This window comes from Thamnophis elegans, chromosome 2 (genome assembly GCF_009769535.1).
Source record: "Thamnophis elegans isolate rThaEle1 chromosome 2, rThaEle1.pri, whole genome shotgun sequence".
Classification (NCBI taxonomy): Eukaryota; Metazoa; Chordata; class Lepidosauria; order Squamata; family Colubridae; genus Thamnophis; species Thamnophis elegans.
In genome coordinates, this window is record NC_045542.1 from 97,494,283 (window position 1) to 97,517,745 (window position 23,463).

At 41.0% G+C, this 23,463-nt stretch overlaps 2 protein-coding genes and 1 long non-coding RNA gene across 4 annotated transcripts in view; 2 read left to right on the plus strand and 1 right to left on the minus strand.

The window, feature by feature from the left end:
* RNF44 (ring finger protein 44) overlaps window positions 1-1,561 on the minus strand; it is an 86,045-nt gene extending 84,484 nt beyond the window's left edge. Inside the window, exon 1 of one of the 2 annotated variants that reach the window (XM_032238969.1) lies at window positions 1,255-1,561. The gene's annotated coding sequence lies outside the window, so the exon portion shown is untranslated. The remainder of the gene's footprint in view (window positions 1-1,254) is intronic. The other variant, XM_032238964.1, reaches the window with a different exon arrangement.
* Window positions 1,562-1,668: 107 nt separating this feature from the next.
* On the plus strand, window positions 1,669-3,009 carry LOC116523881. Its single transcript, XR_004257173.1, has 2 exons — window positions 1,669-1,848; window positions 2,054-3,009. It is a non-coding gene; the product is annotated as an uncharacterized LOC116523881 (long non-coding RNA).
* Window positions 3,010-22,463: 19,454 nt separating this feature from the next.
* CDHR2 (cadherin related family member 2) overlaps window positions 22,464-23,463 on the plus strand; it is a 44,029-nt gene continuing 43,029 nt past the window's right edge. Inside the window, exon 1 of the mRNA XM_032239067.1 lies at window positions 22,464-22,473. Within this exon, the coding sequence (XP_032094958.1) occupies window positions 22,464-22,473 (10 nt within the window). The remainder of the gene's footprint in view (window positions 22,474-23,463) is intronic.

Sequence of the window (23,463 nt, forward strand, 5' to 3'; positions counted from 1 at the left end):
ACAACTCTTCAAACCAATATTAAGATTTTTCTCCTTTTGTAGAAATTTCCCATTTTATTTGCTCACATTTCTAAAACCAAACTTAATAACCAATAATTTTGCTTACACTTCCTGGGTTCTCTCATCCATTTCAGTTCAAACCATTCAGTTCTGTATCCATTTGGAGAAACCAAGGAAGGAAAATGTTTCGCTCTCATGGAAAAAGCTGCAAAATATTTCCAGTATTTCCGGGTAATAAGAGAGGTTCGCAAACTTTGGGAGAATCAAAAAGGAGACTGGCTCTGTTCAAGAGTTGGCTCTCATAGAACTGGCATCTTGAAATAAAACACCCATAAGGTTGCATCTGCCACATGCAGGCTCCATCATTTGGAATACGCCTCCCACAATTCCCCCATCCCCATGTCATACTATCAGGACTTCATGAAGTTCAAGTCATAGGCATCTAGAGAGCAGCAGCAAAGGAAAAGCGCTAGCAGTTTAGAGAAACTTGTGACAGGAAACCACCATGGCCATAAACGCTCGAAAAGCTGCTCTGTACAAGAGGAAAAAGGAGGCAAGCTATTTTCAACCATGACCACCCCCACCTCAAGAGCTACCACTCTGTTCCTGTTGCCTCCACATGTCCTTTGCATTCACAAGTCACCTTCAGAAAATTGTTTCACAACACAAACCAGCGACTCAGAGCCCCCCAGTCTCGAAATGTCATTGCCCGTCAATCACAAACGGAATAAATCCCGCACTTTGATTGACACACAGCTGCTCTGCGTTTGCTGCAAAACGCCGGACCTGATTTCGGTCTGGCAGTGGCGGGTCATCTTCACCCGAGGGTCGCCCGCAATTTCCTTTCCCATCCCACTCTGCTCTAAGAGAAGAAGGCGGTATTCTGGCGATTTCTCTCGGCTTTTTGCTCTCAAAGGTCAGGCGAGGGGATCCAAGGGGATGCAGGTGCAAACGACAATCGAGGAGGAGGAAGTGCCCCGAACTGCATTTTTGTTGTTGGGAAGCCGCAGTTTGCAGTGCCCGCCCATTTGACCCAGCAGCATCACTCATATAACTATCTTTAGCAGAAACCGAACACCACCCAGATTACATTTTTTTAAACGCGGTTTTAATTATGGCTTAAAAGAGCCTTAATCATCCGGAGGACCGTTTAAGCTCCCCAGTCCAAGCGGCGCGCCCCTCCCTCCCCGTGCATCTCCACCTCGCAGCTGTGGATGCATACAAGAAAAGCCCTCTTCACCCCGTTCTGCCTACCTGCCGGCTGGCTCCCCTTCTCTGGGTGCAGCTGCACCCCACATAAGCCGTCCTTTCTGCCGTGCTTCCTGGGCGCCGGCTCCGAGCCCCGTGCCCGCGCCCCCCACGGCTGTTTCCGGTCGCTTCTTTGTTTTCCTTCGCGCTTGCAGAGAGCTGCAGCCTCCTCAGAGTTGCCCCCAGAGCCGGGGAGGTCCAAGAAGGCGCCGGCGACCCCGGGTCTCTGGTCCTTTAAGAGCTGCCTGCGCCGCCGGGGTGTAACAAACGGCGCATTTTATTCACAACATTCGGACCTCAGCGCGCGCGCCCGAGCCTGGCTGGGGCCAAATGGGGGGGAGGAGGAGGAGGGGTAGAGGCGCGGCCCCGAGCGCTGCAGCACGTGACCGCGTCCGCTGCTACAATTAGCCAAAGCCCACGGCCGTCTCGCGCAGTCGTGCTTGGGCGCGTCCGAGCGAGCTGCACGCGGCAGCAGCGGAGCCAAAGCCTACCGAGGGGGTGTTAGCAGGGAGACGTCATGGCAACCATAACCGAGGTGCGGTCAGCGGGACGGTCCTCGGAGGCTCTGTGTGACACGGGGATTATAAGGCACCCGCGCAAGTAAATATACGGATACCTGCAAGGAGAGGCGGGAAAGATTCGCCCATCTCGGGCATTAACTCTTGTTTTCCTCCCCGGGCGAAAGAATTGTTGCCCTCCCTCCGCTATTTTAGTATGTTGCAATGTGGAATGGTGCTGAAGGATGACTAACTGTAGTTAAGCGCAGTTGGTGTTTTTTTTAATTCTGTAAAATTTATCCAAACAGGAGAACTATCTTCAACCAACCTCTGCAATGGAACCTGACTATGTGTTAAAATCTAAAATTTTGGGAGGACCTAGTATCTTCATTGAGAATGATGCTGGCAAGACTATGAGCTCCTAGTCAAGTCATCCTTCCCTGTAAACTTGGAATATTTTAAGGTTTATTGGGGGAGGGGGGAATGTTGAACTTTCATAGTTATACCTGGAAGTTGATGTGACCAAACTGAAGCCACAAGGACATGTACTCAGTGTTCATGTTGAAAGGGCATACCCATATTTTATGAGGACCAGTACAACTGGGGAATGAAATATGGAAGCATTTATCTACACTACACAGGCGGTCCCTGTGCAATGAACCAAGGAAAACCTAAAATTGTCAAAATAAAATAAACCATTCTAAATTGGATGTTTAGGAATAAGAGAACTTGAATAGTATGAGCAGGTTGAGTTAGTTGAGAAATGATTTATGGCATAAAACCACATCAAGAACTGCAATAGCAGTAATATTAGGAACAGAATATTGTTAAGGATCTGTCCCATTTTATAATGGAATAACTTAAATTGTCCTATTAATTATATATGTATTACATGTTACATGTACATGAATTACATTGAAGTTTCTCAATCCAAAACCCAGAAAGGGTAAGTAATGAGTTATGGGGAAGAAAGGTGAAAGTTTGAAAGATAAAACCTGGAATTACCAGAAGATTTGGATTGGGTAATTGCAATGGTTGATTAGTTTTGCAGGAAAAATTGTTTATTTTTAGCACTTTTTCACAAATTGCACAGACAAACATCATTTGACAGATGAGATCAAATTCAGATTAACTACATGATAAGAATTAGAAAAAGAAAAAATGAAGTTCAGCAAAAATAAAATATAAAAAAAATGACAGTGACTTTCAGGTAGGGTAAAAACTCATGTGCAAGGAAATATGACAGCCGAACTATCAAGCAAGAAAGGACAAAAAATCCTTTAAGAATGTTTCAACACAATGAAAAATAAGGAAAGATGCTTTTAAAACATCAGGTAAGTCACAGGAAAATTTAGAGTTATAATAGGAATATGGAAGTGCAGATATTGAAGAGATCTACAAAAGGCAAATGAGGATAAAGGTGATTGACAGGTACTACTGATTCCGTTACAAATGTTGTTCTAGAAGAACAGAAACATTTGTAACAAGAATATGTTCAGGAAACTGACGCCACTAGAAAGTGAGGTACAGTATGAGAGGCACTGGATCGGCTGTTCAATAGAAAAAGTTGAGTGCAGATGAAATAGCCACTGAACAACTTAGACTGCAAGAGGTACTAATCTCTGCAATATACAAACAAATATAGAACAAGACTGTTTATTCATATAGACAGGGAAAGATTGGCAAGTATGCTTAGTGAATGTATACAGAATTATTCAGTATTAATCTCCTTAGTCAGGAACAGAGTTTCAATTTTGCAGTGTTCTCAAAAGTTTTTAGTAGATAGATTTTTCTCTCTTAAGATTCTATTTGGCATAATGCAATAGATATGAATGTTAGTCTGTAAATTCATCCAGTGACAATTTCAATAATAATACATTCTGATGCATATTGACTTAGAAGTAAGACTCATGAAATGCAAGAGAGCTTCCTCCCACAAATGGCTTCAGATTGCACAGACATTGTCTCACTATCCAAAATGAGGCGTCTCTCAACGTAAATGGATCTATCTGCAAACAGCACACTGACCAACTGGATATAATTTAAGTAACAGCTGCACTGACGCTACACTGGGATTAAGTTATACAATATTATGGTTTGGTTTAGTATATCACCTAAACCCAGATTTGACTTCAGATTATATATATTAACAAAGATTTGTTGTAGATTACGTTGTTTTAACTCCTTGTTTTGTACAGCATCCATTTCTGAATAGGATGTTAATTCCCCTTTACTCCTCAGATGGAGACAGAATATATTTTGGCATATCCTACTTTGCGTATCTTCTGTAGGGAGATAAAAGTGTAATTTCATTGTAGCAAAAATAAGATGCTTCTGTCACTTTAAAAATAAACAACATAGTAAGCCATAATTGATTCTCATATTTCTTAAGTAAGTGTAAATAAGTAAGAATGGTCTGCTTAACAAATCATGCTAAGCTAGAAACTGGTTCATAAACTACAGTGACTGAGATCACAGAGCACAATAATTCAAAACTGAATAAAAAATAATATTGGTTAATGTGATGTGTGGTAATGCAACGTGATGGATTAAAATATCGCAATCATCTTTATTGTGTTTAGAACCTGCAACAAAGACTTGAGTTTGAAATAGTTAGGCACTATTCAATAGCCTTGTTCTGCTTTGTGAATAATGCATTTTGGGCTACATAAGAGTCACACTTGACAGATAAGATAACCTCTAATATGTAAGACTATTGTTATTTGCACTATGAACTTCAGTTGCTCTGAAATGCCTTGTGCATTTGAACCATATCTCCACAAGTCAAAATGAAATCATAATTGTGTGTGGGATAACTAGGCATCTGGGTAAAAGACTGAATATGTAGTCTGTTCACTTTAGAACAGCTTCATCCCAAGTCAGATGTTTCCCCACTGCCATGACATTTTACAAAATCAGAAAGACAAATTGAGATAACAAAACTTAATAGTTTTAGTAATACTTATTAGGGTGGTTTGGTTTTGTAATTTTATGATTTATAAACCACTTACAACCTGCAGATGTGTAGCACACAATTGCTTACAAATAAAGCTTAAGGGGAGAAGGGTAATCAATAAACTACTTTGCTGTCACTGAGTGCTGACACTAGCCAACATGTTTTAGAACTCAAAAAAGACACAACACTTGACACATATATTTTTTTAAAGCATTCTACAAAATGAAAAAGAAGTATAGTTGTATGGTTTCCTTGAGGGAGGAAAATGCCCCCAAATAATACATAGGCTTCATGGTACCAGAGAGCTTTGTTTTCCCAGAATCATTCTAAGTGGATGAATGATATAATGCAATCAGCCAAAACCGCCCATCATAGAGATAATGATCTGTATTTTTAATTAGAGTTCTCAAAATCTGCTAAGATGTTTTCCATTTCAAAAGCTCCAGTATAAATTTGCAAAACAGGCATAGCTATTCCACATCCAATTATTAATATCCCAAGGAGTGCTTTATTAGGCGAAATTAAGATCTAATTACATCAACATTCTTACACCCATCCCTGTACCTCTAGGTAAGCACTATTAGGCATAAAGGACACCAATCCTCACTGCTCTCAACAGCAACAACTTTCAGGAATTCACCATAACAATCTTAGCAAACAATTTCTACCCAGATTAATACTTTTCAAAGTGACTTTAGAATGATTATTAGATGTTTTCAAATCCCTCCTTGGTGGTTCAAAATAGAGGTTACTTCAGTTCCAATCTTCCCTGAATGCAGACTCCTGGGGAGAGCATCTGCCGCTGCAGACATACATGACTTCCCATAACCTAGATTTCCCAGTCCAGCAAAAGAATTTAGAAGGGGTGAATTCCATTATCACTTGTTTAAAAAAATCCTCTGGTTTAATTTAGATTGCAGGGAACATTTTCAACTCCATTTGGCCCCACAAATACAAATGCTCATGTATGAGTATTGTAGATTGTTTACATAAAATATAATCAGCTTATTTACCATGTATGGTTTAATGTTTATATAAATGTGTCACTGTTCTATACTGTGGTTTCTACGATAGGCCTACGTGACTCTTAATTAAATTAGGAAATAGAAATCTGAGAATGAAGGTTCATTCTCTAAGCTTGTGGATTGGTTTCCAAGCGTTTCGTTACCAGGCTACGTAATTTCTTCAGAATAGTTTAAACTTTAGAAAACCAGCCCACAAACTCAGAGAACAAACCTTCACCCACATCCTATACCCAAACTACAGATATTTTCCACTATTGCAAATACAAATCTGTTAAATATTTTTGAAATCTTGGTGTCCAATCTAAATTTAAAAAGATTCTCTGGGTCCAGTAAGAAGATTCCAATCTTGTGGGTTTGGATAATCTTCAGGTTGAGCCTGGTCCAAAATGATATTCCCTCAATGTTTTCCTGCTTAAAGTCTTGGGAACTTTTCGTGTGACAATGAAAATAAATAAAAGAAAGCAACTCCTCCAGTTTCAATCAACACTGCTGATTTAGCCAATTTCATTGCTCTCAAAGAGTTTTCAAAAGAATCAGAAGGAAAACTACATAGGGCACAAAAAAGACAACAGATATGCTATAGATAGAGTCTTGTGAATTTCACCTTTAATCCACACAGGAATATGTTGTAATTAAGCCCTAGTTCTAATTATTAATAGCTACCATGATATTACATGAGGTCATGAAAGGCCAAAGGCTTGCCATGCACAGAATCACAGTTTGCTGTTGTGGAGGAAAAGAAAGAGTATGTTCTGACCTAGGCTTCCCAAGAGCATGAAGCAAACTCCTGAACCCGACAAAAAACCCTTTTATTAATTTACTGTGAATTCTGCTCATTCACATACAGCAAAGTTTTAAGGGGGATTTATAGTCACAGACCTTACCTGGCTGCCAGGCCAAGGTGCCAGTCATCATCCACTTGTGGCCTTACTCCCAAGTTGATCCCTGTTCTTTAGCTATTTTCATCTGGCAACGCTGCACATGCACACAGTAGGAACAGGCTCCGGCTGTTCATCTGCCTCACTGATGTCTGACTCTGAAGGCATCTGATAACGCATACAGCTCTGGTCTCCTCTCTGCCTCCAACACACAGCCCTTATTAGAGCCTTCCGCACATTCCAGGACTGGCCCATGTTTCTCTCCAACCTCCTCACTGTCTGAATCTGCTGCCATCTCTACTGGCCGCTGGCAGGCAACAACAGAGTATTAGGTACGTTTTCCATCTTAAGTTACTTACAAAAATAATAATAAAAGCAGGATAAAAATAAAATACCTTTTACACCATTTCCACAATTAGAAGAAGCAGTTTTGAAACTCATCTTGTCATTTTTCTGCCTTAGTAATACTTGCGTAAACTGCAGAATTTAGGCTTTCTTATCTAGAAGATAAGCTTTACTGCTAAAGAACTTAAAAACTTTTAAAATCGCAAATAACATTTAGATAAGGAAGTGTGAACACGGATCAGAATCACTGATAGTTCAGAAAAAGGAATTTTATAGTAACTTATTTAATCAGGGATCTTGTGAAAGCCTACTGGTGCTTTTCACAGAAAAACTGATATGGCAGAATAATGAGGGAAATCAACGAATTGTTTTCATCAGTCAATGGCCTCAACAGAGCAGTCTCTGCTGATATTATTAGCTGTATACGGTCTCCTAGCTCAGTGGTCTCCTACCGGTTCTGTGGAGAGGTTTTTCCGCAGACTAGATGGGGGCTGGTTTCGTGTGCTGCCTGCATCCCATGGATGGGGCTTCACTTTGCATCTTTTGAGTGGCTGGGTTCTGGCATGTTAAGGACCAGTGTCAGGCTATGGACCCTGGGGGGTGGGGTTGGAGACCCCTGCCCTAGCTCCTTTAACCCTCCTATAGACACTTTTAGTGGTGTTTTTCTAATATTCATAAATCAAGCTAATTAAACCTCTTTTTAAACCGCCTTTCACTTTGACCAAGAAATCCATAGATCTTATTCCAGCAACCTTTCTCTCTTTGTTGACCAATCAATTCCCTCATTGACCCAGGAGCAGAGAATATAAACCTTTACTCCATTTACAAGCTGCAAATATTTTACAACTATTTTATCCTTTGCTCTTATTGCCCTTGTCTGTAAATAAGAACTGCAGAAAAGTTATTCAGCAGTAGCAGCTGCTGAAGGAAACATTACTTCTACCACCATTTTATAAGCCATAATTGCCCAGAGGCCACCTCAAAGCCAGCATTTAGATATACCTAAGAAAATCCAATGTGCATTTATACACATTGCTTTTAAAACACCACATGTATTGTGCTTGATCTGAGTGGTGCTTTTTGTTTTATCACTGCCAATAGATATTAAATTCATCCTCACTGTGTGTGTTGAGAAAAAGGATATTTCCTTTGCACAGGCTTATTATAGCCTGAAAGATAAATGAGTTACTAAAGATGTTTCCAAAATATCTCTTACTAAATGAAACCATGAACATTAAATACAACTATAAACTCTGTTTCATTTGCCATTTCTCCTAAGAGGTCTCAGCATATATAGTACCTTACTACCTTTCCTAGTGGAAATGGAAAAGAGAAGTAGGCCAGGACTTTTCCTCTGCAACACCTGGACCAGTGGTGGGATTCAGCCAGTTCGCACCACTTCGGGAAAACCAGTTGTTAATTTTCTGAGCAGTTTGCTGAACTGGTTGTTGGAAGAAATCATTAGGGCAAAGAACCGATTGTTAGGTTATTTGAATCCCACCACTAACCTGGACCAAAGTCATACATAGTAGCTAGGCTTCATTTTACAAAAGAGCTAGAAACTGTTGTAGATTATCTACTTCCTTAAACTAGACCAGGGGTAGTCAACCTTTTTATACCTACCGCTCACTTTTGTATCTCTGTTAATAGTAATATTTTCTAACCGCTCACCGGTTCCACAGTAATGGTGATTTATAAAGTAGGGAAGTCAATTAAATTTAAAAAAAGGAAAGTGCTTCAGTATCGGACAAAACGCCTACCGCCCACCATGAATGCTGGAACGCCCACAAGTGGGCAGTAGGGACCAGGTTGACTACCACTGAACTAGACTGAAACTAATAGGTGCACAATAGATCACGGCATTAGTTTGAATTCAGTTCTGAAAACGGTACTTTAAAGTGTGAAAGGTGTGAACAGAACACCTCTATGTACTCTGAAGCACCTTTTTGGAATTCAAACTAAAACACTAACAAGCCTTATTTCACAACCAATGTGACAAAGTCTGTCTTAGCATTATGAATTAGAATTGGAATATCACTGTCTATTCCACATCCTTTAATGATAGGATTTAGATATCTAGATGGATATTTAGTCACTGTATGCTTTCCTTAATGCACTATTTTCTGTAATTTTTGAAAAACAGTAATATTCAAATGCACATACACAGACAAAATTAAGCCACGTAGCATTTAAAGGACAGTTTTATTGCAGGATAAACACATAATAAACTATGAATTAAACCATTGCTCAAAGCTGCATGAAGAAAAAAGCCATATTTACGATTTACTGATTAAATCATATTAGTTGAGTTAACACATAAATTAAGCCAGAAACCAAGCAAATCCTATTGTGACAATGTGGTATACGCACTAATCCAGATTGTTTCTGAAATGAAAAACCCAAATAACTAACTTCAGTATCGAAGATCCAAAAATTTTGCATTTCAGAAATCATCTTGAGATCAATAGCCAAAAATGTTGCAGAAAAGCTCAAAAAAGCTTTTGAAATATTCATATCTTAGCTGCTGTTAGAAAATAAAATTTATTATTTTTTAATTATGACATAATGCTAGAAAAACATCAGAAATTTGAATATCCACCCTCTGAGGAAAAGGTGGAAAAGAACAGAATTGCAGATGCTTTTATTGTTTACTTGATCACCAGTAGAGAAGGGTAACAAAAATAATTAAATACCATAACTGTTTTGAAAAGTACTATAAAACACATGCAAACAAAGACCTCAACAGTTCCATCATTTATCCATTACTATCCGTATAGGAAGTATTCATTTGATTCCTTTGCTCACCTCCATTTTAGTGGGCCAAAAGCACACACCTCTCAAACTCGTAAATGGCATAGATTTTCCGCTGGATCCAGATTGGACATCATGCCCTTGAGAGAGAGAACTCAAGCAGGCAGACAAGCCAGCAATGCTTATAAAAAGACACTTTGTGTGGTATTGAAACTAAGGAGAGAGAAGATAATAGGCTTCTGAAATTGCTCTCAATTAAATATGTTTATGTCAGGTCGACATCTCCACTCCAATCAAGATTCTAGTGGTGTCCTCCATCTGGTTTTTAAGAGCGGTGTTCCTAGCAGTAATTTTTCAGATGTTTCATGAAAGAATGACCTACAGGTGGAAAAATGGGTGTGAGGTGAGGGAGATTGGTAATATAGAAGCAAGAAGTCTTAGGGTTTCAAGATAATTGTGAAAATCAGCCTCTCCTTCATTCAAGTACATGCAGAAGACTACAAGGGCCTGCCTATTTCTGCTGCTGAATAAAAATACAAACCTGTTCTTGATTTGGGAGGAAACTATCCGCATAATGTGTGTGCCGTCTCCATTGTCACTGTTTTGGCTTGCCACCAAATGTCCTGAGTTTATATGTGAAGGACAGTGTCAAGCAAAGCTGTTGGTTTTGCTGTCGTCCCTCATTAGGAATGTCACCAGCCCGTCGGAAACCATCTGCCACCAATTACAACAGTGATGTAGGTACAGGAAGGAGGCTTGGGGAGGTGGTCAGTTCTGACAGGCGGGTCATCTGGCCCACTTTATGGGGCACATTAAACAGGAGCATGTGTCAGTTGAAACAAGGAGCTGAGTGATAAGGCAGGCGAGTCCACTGTCTCAAAACCTTGGCAGCCCCCCTTCCCTCCCGCCTGCCAAACAGCTGTTGGCTCTCTCTGATCTGGCAACTTGCCTGATTTAATGTGAAGCTCCTCAAACTGTTTGGTGAACATTTTCTGAGAGGTCCAGCTATGCAGCTGATTGCGGAGGGAGGCTGTCAGTGATAGGGAAGCGGAATATTATCCTGTTACCAAGCAATGCAAGGTTGCTTCCCTTTTCCATCCTTCCAACAGGTCTACTTAACTCCCACATTTCTTCCTGCCTGGACTAGTCTGTAGTCCAGAGGTGGGTTCCTACCTATTCAGTCCGGTACGGGCGAATAGGTAGTAACTCCAGCAGACATGTGACCGTATCGGTACTATCCTCGATGGCGGCGCCATCTTGGTTTTCTGTTCTACACATATGCAGAACAATCTTCATGGAAATATGTAATTTCCCCCTTTTTTACTGTTGTGCGCATGCGCAGACCGTTTTAATAGCAAATGCCACCCCACCCAGTCACTCCTCACCTTCCAGGTGGTTTCCCTGCCTAAGCTGCCACATGGTGCCTGCCCTGCGCCCCAACTGAGCTGCCTCCTCCTCCTGCCTACAGGTAAGTCTCTTTAGCCCCCCCTCCGAAGCATGCTGCATCCACCATCACCACAAGGCTCAAAGCCTTCCCTTCTCCCGCCCCTTCCAGGATCCCCACCAGCCCCATTTTGGCTCCCAGAAGGCTTTAGGGAGGCCTGCTAGGTCCAAAATAGAACGGGGGAGGGCTAGCAAGCTTCCCTGCAGCCCCCCAGGAGCAAAAGCAGAGGGACTTCATGAGAGAAAGAAAGAAAGAAATCTTCATCTTTTGGGGATCCCCAAGTGCATGGAGCAATGGTGGGTTGTAGATGGTACGTCCTGGTATGGGTACCGTTCCAGTCTGGTGGTCCGGAGAGCCCACCCGCCTGCCTGAGCTTCTTGCCTGTATTTGAGCTCTTCGGTGCTTGTGTGCACATGCATGGAGCGCACGGCACCTGCACAAAGGCTCCACCGAGCAGCTGGAGTATCGCGGGCTTGCGGGGGCATCGCAAGAGGTAAGGACACATGTGCACGCTGCGTGCATTCATGTGGTGGACGCCAGGCCCCCTTTGCACCATACGGGTGCAACGGGATTCAGAACCCACCACTGGCATGGAGCAGAGATTTGGAAACTTGGCAACTTTAAGACTTATAGACTTCAACTCGCAGAATTCAGCTCTGCTGGCTGGAGAATTCTGGGAGTTGAAGTCCACAAGTCCTAAAGTTGCCAAGTTTCCAGACCTCTGGTATGGAGCTGAGAGCTTATTGAAAGTACTACTAGCTATCCTTGCTCAGGCTAAGCTAATCAATAGTGTGAGGGAGGGAGAGAGGGAGGAAGGGAGGGAAGGGAGAAAAAAGGAAGGGAAAGTGAATGTGATAGGGTGGGAGGGAGGGAGGAAGGGAGGGGAGGGAGGGAGAAAAAAAGGAGAGGAAGGAAGGACCACAAACCTGGCACTAGACACAGCTTCAGAGGATGCTTTGAAACCGCACAGCAATCCAGGGCTGGAAAGGATCTCAGAGGTCATCTAGTCTAACCCCCTGCTGCAGCAGCAGACCTTACATCATCTTGGTTATTTTAGTGCCTCTAACATAGAGGAGAAATTCCCAGAAATCCCAGGCATTGCCAACCTCTCCCCCCTAGTAAAAAAAAACTAGAGCAAAAACTTCAAGCACTATTAAAAAGAATAGAAAAGGGGGCTGCTGTGTATTGCTTAATGCACTGCTAAATTGGCAAAATGGACGGCTAAATTGCCCATGCCCACCCAGCCACATGACCGACAAACCACTCCCACCTGATCACATGATTGCCAAGCCACACCCACAAAATAAGTCACACTCAAAGGACCGGTAGTAAAAAAATTTGAAACCCGCCACTGCTGTAGTCTTCTCTAAATTTAGTCTTGTTAACAGATTGAAACTGAATCCAGACAAGTCTGTAGGATTGGTGGTTGGGGAATCAGTTTGAGGGATTCTTATTTTGTTTTTTTTTAATCCCTGTGAGACAGGATTTTCTGTGACATCCAAGAAACGTGTACAAGAAACACAGAGATGCGTATGTATATGTAAACATATTTATAAATAAAGTTGATAATAGGAAAGCTATTGTCCTGACCAAATTGAATCCCAAGTAAGTGCTGGATAGATTCAGTTCTTGTTTAGCTGTGTTTTGTCTAACCATGAATAAACTACAATAGTAAGCCAAAACACCTTTTTAACTAGCCATAATCTTATTTGCTTAGTTAGTTTTGCACAATGTATACATCCAACCACTACAGTACAGATAAACCAGTAATTTTAATACTCTTCTCAAAGCTGTTCACACCTTAGCTTGGAGCTCCTGTAGTTTTTATCTATGACGCTCCACTCTAAAAAAAACTCTGTTCTCTGTATTTTTCTTCAAGTAGTCCTCCGTCCCAAAAAGCAGTCTTTATTAACAAATATTTTGAATTGACATTTGGCTGCCTAAATATTTTGCATTAGTGTTTGCTTACCTCCTGAAGCCAGTTTTCATTTAAATAGTTAGAGAATCCTGAAAAAGGAGGATTTATCATAAAAGACTTTTATTGAATTTTGGCATCATTGCCATTTACATTCTTATTGGTTGAGGTTGGGATTCCCCCCCCCCCCCCCCGGCAGTTTTTTTTTTACTCCTTGAGTTACTGCCTGAAGTTTTCTCAGCAACATTTCAAAAGTGATTATCCCTTGGCGCCTTCCTATACCTTAGAGAAAGAGCAACTTGCTCAGGATCACCCAGTGAGCTTTGCTGACTAAAGCTGGACGGGAATTCACAATCTCCCTGTTTCTAACTTGGGGCCTTAAATGCTACACAAATTTGGCTCTCTCTTGCAATTTCTTAGAATGTATTCTAATTACGTGGATATCTGTTTTGAGATAAGCAAGTGTTAGTGGGAAGAAAGAAATAGTTAAAAGTATTTAACATTATAGACTGTATGTATATCTCCATACCTTTCTGACCAGCTTTGCTTTCAAAATATCTGTACATTGATTTATGCATTGCCTTTTCTTCTCACCAGTCTCTTTTATGCCACCATGATTTTCTCAGTCTTCTCCTATTTGATTCATTATTTTATGCATCTGTTCTTTTGCTTCAGCCATCAAGAGTAAAGGAAGAATCAGTCAAGAAATTGGCAGATCAGCACTTGTCAGAGTATCCACAAAGATATTGGAAAAGATATAGGATGCTTGCGATTGGTGTTAGTTCAAGTAATCCTCAATTTAGGACCAGTTGCTTAGTGAGGATTACAACAGAGTCCCCCTTCCAAAGGAATTACGACTTGGTTCTGAAGTTCTGATGGCCACCCACTCCACTCCAGTAGTCACAGGATCACATTTTCGGTGTTCAGCAACTGGTCCACCTTTTTGCAGTGTCCTGCAATCATGTGACTGTGATTTATGACATTTTTGCTGGAAACCAATGTTTATTTCTAGTTTCCAGCAAAAACCACCCATTGTGAACAATGGGTTCATTTAACAATCACTGTGATTGCTTTACAACCATCACATTCATTTAATGACCATCCCCAAAAAGGTTATAAAATTGGGTTGATCATTTGATGACCCGCTTTACAACCATCACAACTTATTGCAGGCCCAATTATGGTCATAGGTTGAGCACCTGTATTTGATTTAATATGAATTGTAAATTGAAACCGTTCCATTTAATGCAACCCAGATTCAATGGATACGAGGCTACTACATGCGCAATTGAGGCTAGTGCCTCCACAGTTGATCTTGGGGTTTTAGACACTGCGAATCTTTGGCTGAACAAAATGGAGAAAAGGCAAACTTCTATCAGGCGAAAAGAATACAAGTTTTTTTTTTTTTAAAAAAAGATGAGGCTTATTATTACATTAGAGCAAAAATTTGATGCAATTGAACAAGTTGAACGTGGTCATAGCAACACGAAAATAGGACGAGATGTTGGAATGCCTGAATCCATGGTAGATTTTTTTACATTTTATTTTGCTTTCTATAACTACACTGCAATTTTGTAAACCACGAATTTAAATTAAACATATGTTCCTTTTATTCTTTACTGTAATATTTTATTCATATACGTATAAAATTTATGTTTACAATTTTTCATTGCCTATTTATGTCAAGCTGGAACCAGTTACCATATTTTCCATAGAAATATTACTTGGCTATAGATTTGAATAATGCTACCCTTTCATGGGATTCGTTATCTGTACTAATCAAGACCTACCCTGTATTCATATGTCATGCCTTTATGCCTACAAAGACCAGAACTGTGAAAGCAAAGCTATTTACCTATGATTCTAGCTGGAAGCTAAAGTTGGAGTTTGAAGAAGCAGGATTGGAAAATATTGACACTCAAACTTTAGTGTTAGAGAAGACACCTGAGAATACCACGGACGTTTAAAAAATATGGATTATTGAGCAAATCAATCTAGAAGCAGAAATGACCTGGTTCATATTATCCTACCTTCAGACAAATTAAATTAAACAAGGGCCGTGGGGTGCTTAAATCTGGCCCGAGGACCCGCCTCTTAATATCAAAGGCCAGCCAAAACGGCCTCCAGCAAAAACGGGCCGCAGAGACACCCCATGAGTCAGATTTAAACATCCAGCCCGCAGGCCTTGAGTTTGAGACCCCTGATTTCCAGTATAAAGGCATTTTCACTTTTTTCTATAAATATTATTTCTATTAATCTATAGTATAATACTATCCCCTATCTTTCCACCAGCATTTGCATATCAACATCTCTCCATTTCCAAATCTTTAGTAAAAAGTGTCCCAAGTTACACAAATTATCATATAAATCACTGAACAACGCTAATTGGGACAAGTATTTCCACTGCAAGGAATGCAGTTGTGAAGCATGGACATCACATAACCATGCTGTTCAGTGCTGGGATTCAAATAATTTAACAACCGGTTCTCTGCCCTAATGACCATCTAGGTAGGTGGGACTCAGTGGTCATGTGACTGGGTGGGCGTGGCCAACTCAAGGACACTCAGGTCGATGGATGCTTCCGTGACCCGACAAAAGGGCGAACGACAAAACTGCGCCCGACTAAACCGCGTTGCTGATGTCATCAACGCGGCGACAACAGCCAGCGCAGAGAAAGAAGGGCGCTTTAAATAGCGCGTCGAAAGAAAGCCAGTTTAACTTAAGGTAAGGGTTAGGTTTAGGGTTAGGTTTAGGGTTAGGTTTAGGGTTAGGTTTAGGGTTAGGTTAAGGGCTAGGGTTAGGGTTAGGTTTAGGGTTAGGTTTAGGGTTAGGTTTAGGGTTAGGTTAATGGTTAGGTTTAGGGTTAGGTTTAGGATTAGATTTAGGGTTAAGTTTCAGATTAGGTTTAGGGTTAGGGGTTAAGTTTAGGTTTAGGGTTTACAGCGTGCTTCTGTCTCTGCGCTGTTGTCGCCCTGTTGATGATGTCAGCGACGCGGTTTAGTCGGGCGCAGTTTTGTCGTTCGCCCTTTTATCAGTGAACCAGACGCTTCACCTTAGCTGTTACAATGTAATAAGGGTTAACTGGAGAGGCAGTTTCTGTAAGCAGGTCAATAAAGATTAGTCTAGAAACAACACTAGAATGTTTCCTTCCTGCCTTCCTTACAGGATTAGCCCTGTAAAGTGGGGGGGGGGGGAAGGAGATTTCTTTTAACAATCGGTTTTCTGAACTACTTAGAAAGTTACCAACCGGTTCTCCCGAATAGGTGCGAACTGGCTGAATCCCACCACTGATGCTGTTCAACACTGTCTGTTCCAGCAGACTCTGGTTAAGCAGGAACCTCAGCTAATTTCAACTTCTGATTTTCTTTTGGTTCCCCAATGGACTTTACTTCCAGGAGAGAAGGTGCAATTGTGTGAGCTTGGGATGCTGCAAAGGGCAGAAATCCAGGACAGTTGCCAAATGCCTGGATGACAACCATGTGACTAAAGGAGTACTACAATGGTCAGAACCTCAAAAATTGGTCATGAAGGACGTTTAAATAACTATAGTCAAATAAAAGTGGAGCCATGATGATGCTAATATAATAAATATTTGAGTTAAGATATTTGAATTAATATGAATTATATTTGATGACAGTGAAAGAGATGCACAAAAGCCTTTTGTAACCAGCTGATACACTTTCTACAGTATGTAAAGAAGGAGGAGTTGTATGTTTGTTTTGAAAATAAATAAATAAAAAAATTTTTACAAAAAAAACCGTGGTCATAAATGCCATTTATGCAGCACTGTCACAAGTTTAAACCAGGGGTGGGTTCCAGCTACTGCTACTGCTGGTTTGCTAAGAGATGCGTTGTGCGCATGTGTTTGATATGCGCAATGAGTGCATGCGCAGTACTAAAAAATTGCTTCTACGCATGCACAGAAGCAAAAAACAAGATGGCGACCGCGAGAACCAGTTCGGGGGCGTGGCAGGCTGAGTTACTACCTACTTGGCCAAACCGGTCTGAACTGGTAGGAACCCATCTCTGGTTTAAACAATCACTGAACGAATGGTTGTTAAATAAGGATCACCTGCACTTATTTTTTTCATCATTTATAACGTGTAATCATTTCACTCCATTTTCCTGGTCAAAGAAGTTTTCTTATTCTTTGAAATATTTAGTTTCAAATCTAATCAACATTTTCTGCAAATTATTTGGGTTCTCAATGACAAAACATTATCTACATTTAAAAGCACCTGCTCATGCATACTTCCAACAACAATATATTTAACATCACTCTATGCATTCATTGAAAAAAATATATTAAATAACCATAGGAAGATGGCATATTCTTTTTAAATATCTTCTATGGGTTGGATCATTTGCAAAATATTTCATTTATTGCCATGCACTTTTGACTTTCACCATAGGCTGTCCATCAAATTCAGCCTTCAACTTTATATTCACTCAAATGTTCCTTAATTCAATCTTATTCACCTTCTCATACTCTTTAAATAAATAAAAAACATACAAAACTCCTTTTTTCTAACATTTCTTATGACAGTTGAAGAGCAAAAATTTGGACTGCACACCACCTGCCTGATATGCACTGCATTGCACTTCCTTTTCAGTTCTTGTACACTCAACATCATATTCTGAGGAAATTAACAAAACCTCCCATGTAGTTTTTGTATTTACTGTTATCCTTTTTTCTCCTACTTAAGGGAATAATAATGACGTTTTTCCAATCATCAGGCACAAATGGTAGTCTTTGCACATATGTGAGATATAATGCACCTTCTCTAAAAAAACACAACAAAACAAAAATATTTTAGCATTTTTCCAGTTGCAGTACACATGCAGCAAACATTTATACAGTATTTAACTATGTTTTCATTATTTCTTATTCAGATATTAATATTCATTGTATTTGTTTCTATTCCATTCCTTGGCAGATCCCTTTCATTCACGGACAAGTGTTTAAAACTCTCTTTCCAGGACTTCCCACTTTCAGTCACACCCGAGATCACATCATCACTTATATCTTTCATTCCATTCACCCCAGGGGTGAAATCCAGCAGGTTCTCACAGGTTCTAGAGAACTGGTAGTGGAAATTTTGAGTAGTTTGGAGAACCAGCAAATACCACCTCTGACTGGCCCCAAAGTGGGGTGGGAATGGAGATTTTGCAATATCCTTCCCCCAGGAGTGGGGAGGGAATGGGGATTTTGCAGTAGCCTTCCCCTGGAGTGGGGTGGGAATGGAGATTTTGCAAAATGCCCACCAAGCCACGCCCACAGAACCAGTAGTAAAAAAAATAATGAATTTCACCACTGATTCAACCTGCTGAGGGCTCCTTGTTTAGTCCAATTCACCCACTTTCAAAACAGTTTTTCACTTCCTCACTTGATTTTTCATTCTCTCCAAGGGGATGGGTACTGCAGAAGGACAAACCCAGAAAAGTCACTTAATCAACCTCAGAGAAATAATGGGGGGGGGGGGCATGGCCTTTGGCAGCCAGGCTGCTCTATAGACGTGTACCTTGTTAATTATGTACCCTTGTGGTTGCCTTTGGATCTTTCGGCTCCTCTGGAATTCTGGAGCTCTTTCACTCTTGTGAATGCTTTGATCACCTTTCTCATCCTTAAGAATACTTAAAAGGTGTCTTAAAAGATATCCTCACCTTTCAAAGTTGAAAAAAATCTGCCTTTCCAGTGGAAAGAACACTGATTTAACACCCTTGGTAACTTGTCAGAGCAAACACAGGTGTTTCTTTTTTCTTTGCAGATTTTTAAAGAGCAGTCTTCCCAACTGTGCTACAGCCTAGCTGTGCATGAAGTATGTCAAAATAAATAAATGGTCAATCTTCCAAGCCTGAGTGATAACAGGGCAATTTCCTATTTCCAGCCAGCGAGCTATACCCCATCAAAGGTGAAGATGAAAGGTTCATCAGGAGAAAGAATAGTGAATAACTTTCCCACCTCACATTCTTTCCCACAGTGACAGAATAAGACACAAAAACATCACAAAACTGCTAAGAGGGAAATAATAAAGATGTCATTCGTTCAGGTTGGCAATTGTGTCACATAAACTTTGCCATTATGACAAATGTCTTCTGGATGATGTTAGCTTCTGCCAACATTTTGTGGTCAGGGAAAAGAAGGGTTTAGGCCTACAATAGCTGGAAGATGGGAAGCTTTTCTTTCCCGTGACCCGACAAATGTGCGCACGACAAAAGCGCACCGACAAAACCGCGGCGCTAAAACTGCGACGTCATCAACGCGACGTCATCAATGCGGTGACAATGGCGTGCCGACAAAAGCACGATTTAAGTTAAGGTAAGGGTTAGGGTTAGGGTTAGGGTTAGGGTTAGGGTTAGGGTTAGGGTTAGGGTTAGGGTTAGGGTTAGGGTTAGGGTTAGGTTTAGGGTTAGGTTTAGGGTTAGGGTTAGGGTTAGGGTTAGGTTTACAGCACGCTTCTGTCGCCGCACTCTTGTCGCTGCGCTTCAGCGCTCTTTCGTCGGCGCACTTTAGAACTCACGGTTTTGTCACCGCGGTTTAGTCAGGCGCGCTTTTGTCATTCACCCTTTTGTCGGTGAACCTAAATTTCCCACTTGGATTAAGGAATGGAAGAAAATAGCCCTTTGGTATTTAAAATGAAACCAAAATGTAAAAAAAACTTGGCTTATTAATTACACTCAAGTGTCAAGCTGCCTTTGCTCACTCCTCATCTTAAAGTAACAAGCAGGGCAGTTAGTCCAGTAGCCATGTCACTCAAAATCAGGCTTGTTTAATGGACCTTCCACCTACATAAGCAGACAAAGGATTGCAGCCTAAGACCCATTTTTACTTTTGCCATTATAAATTTAGCAGTTTGATTTGATGTCATGATGATTTACTTCCACTTTCCAAAACTTTTCAACTTCCACGGAAAGGCCATCTTATATCCTGTTGTCTGTATTGTTCTTCATTCTTGGGGCTTTGTAAAAGGAAACCCCGACTTCTAAGGAATCTTATTTGGGTTGATATGTGGCTAATAACACGCTAAAATATTAGTGATTAGAAGGTAGGAAGATACATTCACCAATCCTCTCATTTGCTCAGGCCTCCCTCAATTTATGCCTGAATGGAAACTGCACAATCTGCACTTGTTCCTGAAAGTAGGTCACTGGGGAAGCTACGCTACCCCCCCTCCCACCGCACAACAGGACAAGACCCCGCCTGACAAATCCTCATGCTTGTCAGTTACTTCAGAGTGTAGTCAAAAGCATAATAAGCCAGCAAATTGAAGAAATCTGCCTTGCTGCTTTGCTGGTGTTTCTGGCCTAGGCAGGGCTCAGAATTCAAGACCGACGGGCGAGAAGCACCATGAGGCAGAAACACAGCAATCTGGCCTAAGGTAGCCATTTTTCCACAGAAAATTCCACAGCTATGGATGTCCCACTGTGCTGTGACAAGAGAAACTGTTTGGGTACTAGCTGTAGATGCAATTACAAGGAAAGCAGGAGTTATTGAAAGTCTTTTGCAACACAACTGTAGAAAAGGACAATGGAGATGGATATCAAATATCAAAGAATATCAAAATGGTTTATAGACCATCTTTAATTTCTGCACACATATTACAGAATTTAAATGAGGGCTTAAGAGCACAGTGGAGGAAGGGGAGACAGCAAGTGATTAAAGGCAGAATGCGCTGCACTGGCAGAGAAGGCTACTATTTGGATGGGTTAGTGGAGGGAGACCATTAATAGCAGTCAGAGAAAGGGGCAGCTGCCAAAGGGTAGAAGGAAAGCTACAGAGCCACAGTGGTACAGTGGTTAGAGTGCAGTACTGCAAGCCAGGGATTCATCATGTGCTTGAGAGTTCATGCGCAATAAAAAGAAAGGGAGGGGAAGTGGGACGGCAGAAAAAAGACTTGGTGACCCAGAGAAATTTGAGTCTGTGGAAGGCAGCCTTTTGTCAGCCGTAATCTCCTGAAAGCTGCATCCCATGGCAATGGTGAAGGTAGCAGGCGCTAAAGGGGAGGTCAGAACCAAGACGCTACATATTCTTTATATTTTGGAGCATCTGGTCTTTCTGATACCCTCTTCTCTTTCTCGCCACACCCTCACACCAGGGAATGGGCAGGCTGCAGTCCCTGGGGATCTATACTGATTCCTTGCCATGGCCCTTGGAATTAGACTAACTGTGATCTTGCCTTCCAAAGTGTTTCTAGAGGCTTCTCACTTAGGCTGGTGAAAAGTGCATACACCTTCTCCTCCTCCTCCATTCCTTGACAGTGGGACATCCTTTTGGATGATTCTTCCCCTGCATTCACTGATCTTGGTAGATCTGCCATTCCCTCCTTCCCATTGAAAACAGGATGACACAAAGCATCCAGCAAACAAGATTCTCTAATGGCTGATCTGTCACTCAACAGATGCAGGGCCCATAAAATGTAAATGTGCCTGATATAGAAGTTGGCTGTGGTTCAGAAAAGCTTCTGGGTGATAGGAAAGGAAAGGGCCTAATGAGAGTCATGTAAAACAAGTTGATGGGGGCATGAAACAACATCTTTATTTTTCTGCTCCCACAGCTTAAGGAAAGGTGGATCATATATAGGTAGTCCACTACTTATGACCACAGTTGAGCCAAACATTTCCATTGCTAAGGAAGACGGTTGTTAAGTGATTTATGACCCATTTTACAACCTTTTTTGCCATAGTTGTTAAGCAAATCACTGTAGCTGTTAAATGAATCATGTGGTCGTTAAGTAAATCTAGCTTTCCCCATATACTTGTCAGAAGCCGGCTGGGAAGGCTATAAATGACGATCACATTAACCCAGGACGGTTCAACTGTCATAAACACATACCAGTTGCCAAGTGCATGAATTTTATCACATGATCATGGTGACGCTACAACTGTCATAAAATATGAAAAACAATCATAAGTCACTTTTTTCAGTTCTAATTTCAAATGATTACTAAACAAAAAGTTGTAACTACATGTGTACCCTTCTGATGGCACTTCTATATATCCTTTACTACAACCACTGAGGGCCAGAACCTGGGCAGCTATTAAGATGAAAATGAGCACTCAGTGTCTCCTGGTGGTCAGACTAACCGGAAAGGAGAACGTAGGACATACACTGTGTAAAAATAGAGAAAACGCCACCACAAGACTAGGGGTGGAAGTCACGTAAAGCCTCGGGAGTTTCAAGCTTCCCTTCCCAATCATAAAGGACAATTTAATGCGTAAATAAGACTTCAGCACTGACAACGATCTGAAAAGGAAGATTTTTCAAGGAAGGAGATTTGAACTCTTCTATCTACTCTTTTCAGTTAATGATTGATGAACTAATTTATAATAGGAGCCAAAGTCTGCCTTAGGCATTCAGACCTCCATCACCTGCAACAGAATTGGGCAATGCCCCAGGAGCCTGCATGATTCAAGGTAAGACTTGAGAGCTGTTGGTTATCCCTCAGAGCTGTCTGTGCCTGGAGAAAGCGGGAGGAGAATGACACTAGGCAGCCCTACGGTACTACAACATGGGCCATGGCTCCTCACCCCTCTAAGGAAAGCGCTCTCCATAAAGAGCAAGTGCTAAACTTGCAAACTCCTTCGGGGTCAATGGGATGGTATGTACTGTATGTGGAGTCTCTGGTAGTAGGCCTGCCTGAGTTACTGTAGGTCTTGTATGGATTCTTGCTTGCAAAAGAGCTGAGGTGCTTAAGGAGCACTTGTAACATAAAGGTATTGGCAGCAAGTATACTAGCCATACAATCAATGGGGTTGCTTTATCAGGAAGATTAGAAACATATATTCCAATCAATAAATATTAGCATACAGTATTTTTTAAAATTCCTGATGCTGATTTAATCAAAAGAATTTTTTTCCAAAGTAAGCTCTCTGCATCATTTTAAAACTATATTTATCCTTAGTCATAGAGATCCAAACCAGCCTTCCCTAATTCTGTGTCTCTCTTCCAACAGAATAGCTAATATTTCTATGGCTTAGATTATAATACCCAGGACAGGTGTAGAAGGTGCCAGGTTGTATCTCTCTTCTCCCCTCACACATCCCACCTTATAGTATTTGATCTTTATGTATTGTAATAATTATGTGCTTGAAGGGAATTCACTTTGGGAAAATTCAGTATTTTCTATAAACAATAATTTGTTATGAAACACAAAATATGATGGCTACCAGCTTAAGTGATTGTTTTAAAATACCGAAGCTTCTTTGTAGAAGATAAGCCTATGGACAAATGAAGCTGCCTTGATCTCAGGTAGTATATATCTGTGATCAATAAATGTTGAAGGAAAACAGCAAGAAGTGACAATTATATCATCTCTCATTTATTCTTAGGGAAATTGATCCTATCTAAAAATAGTACTAGACCAGAAAAAACCCTTTGCCTGTTCCAATGGCATTTTTACAGCA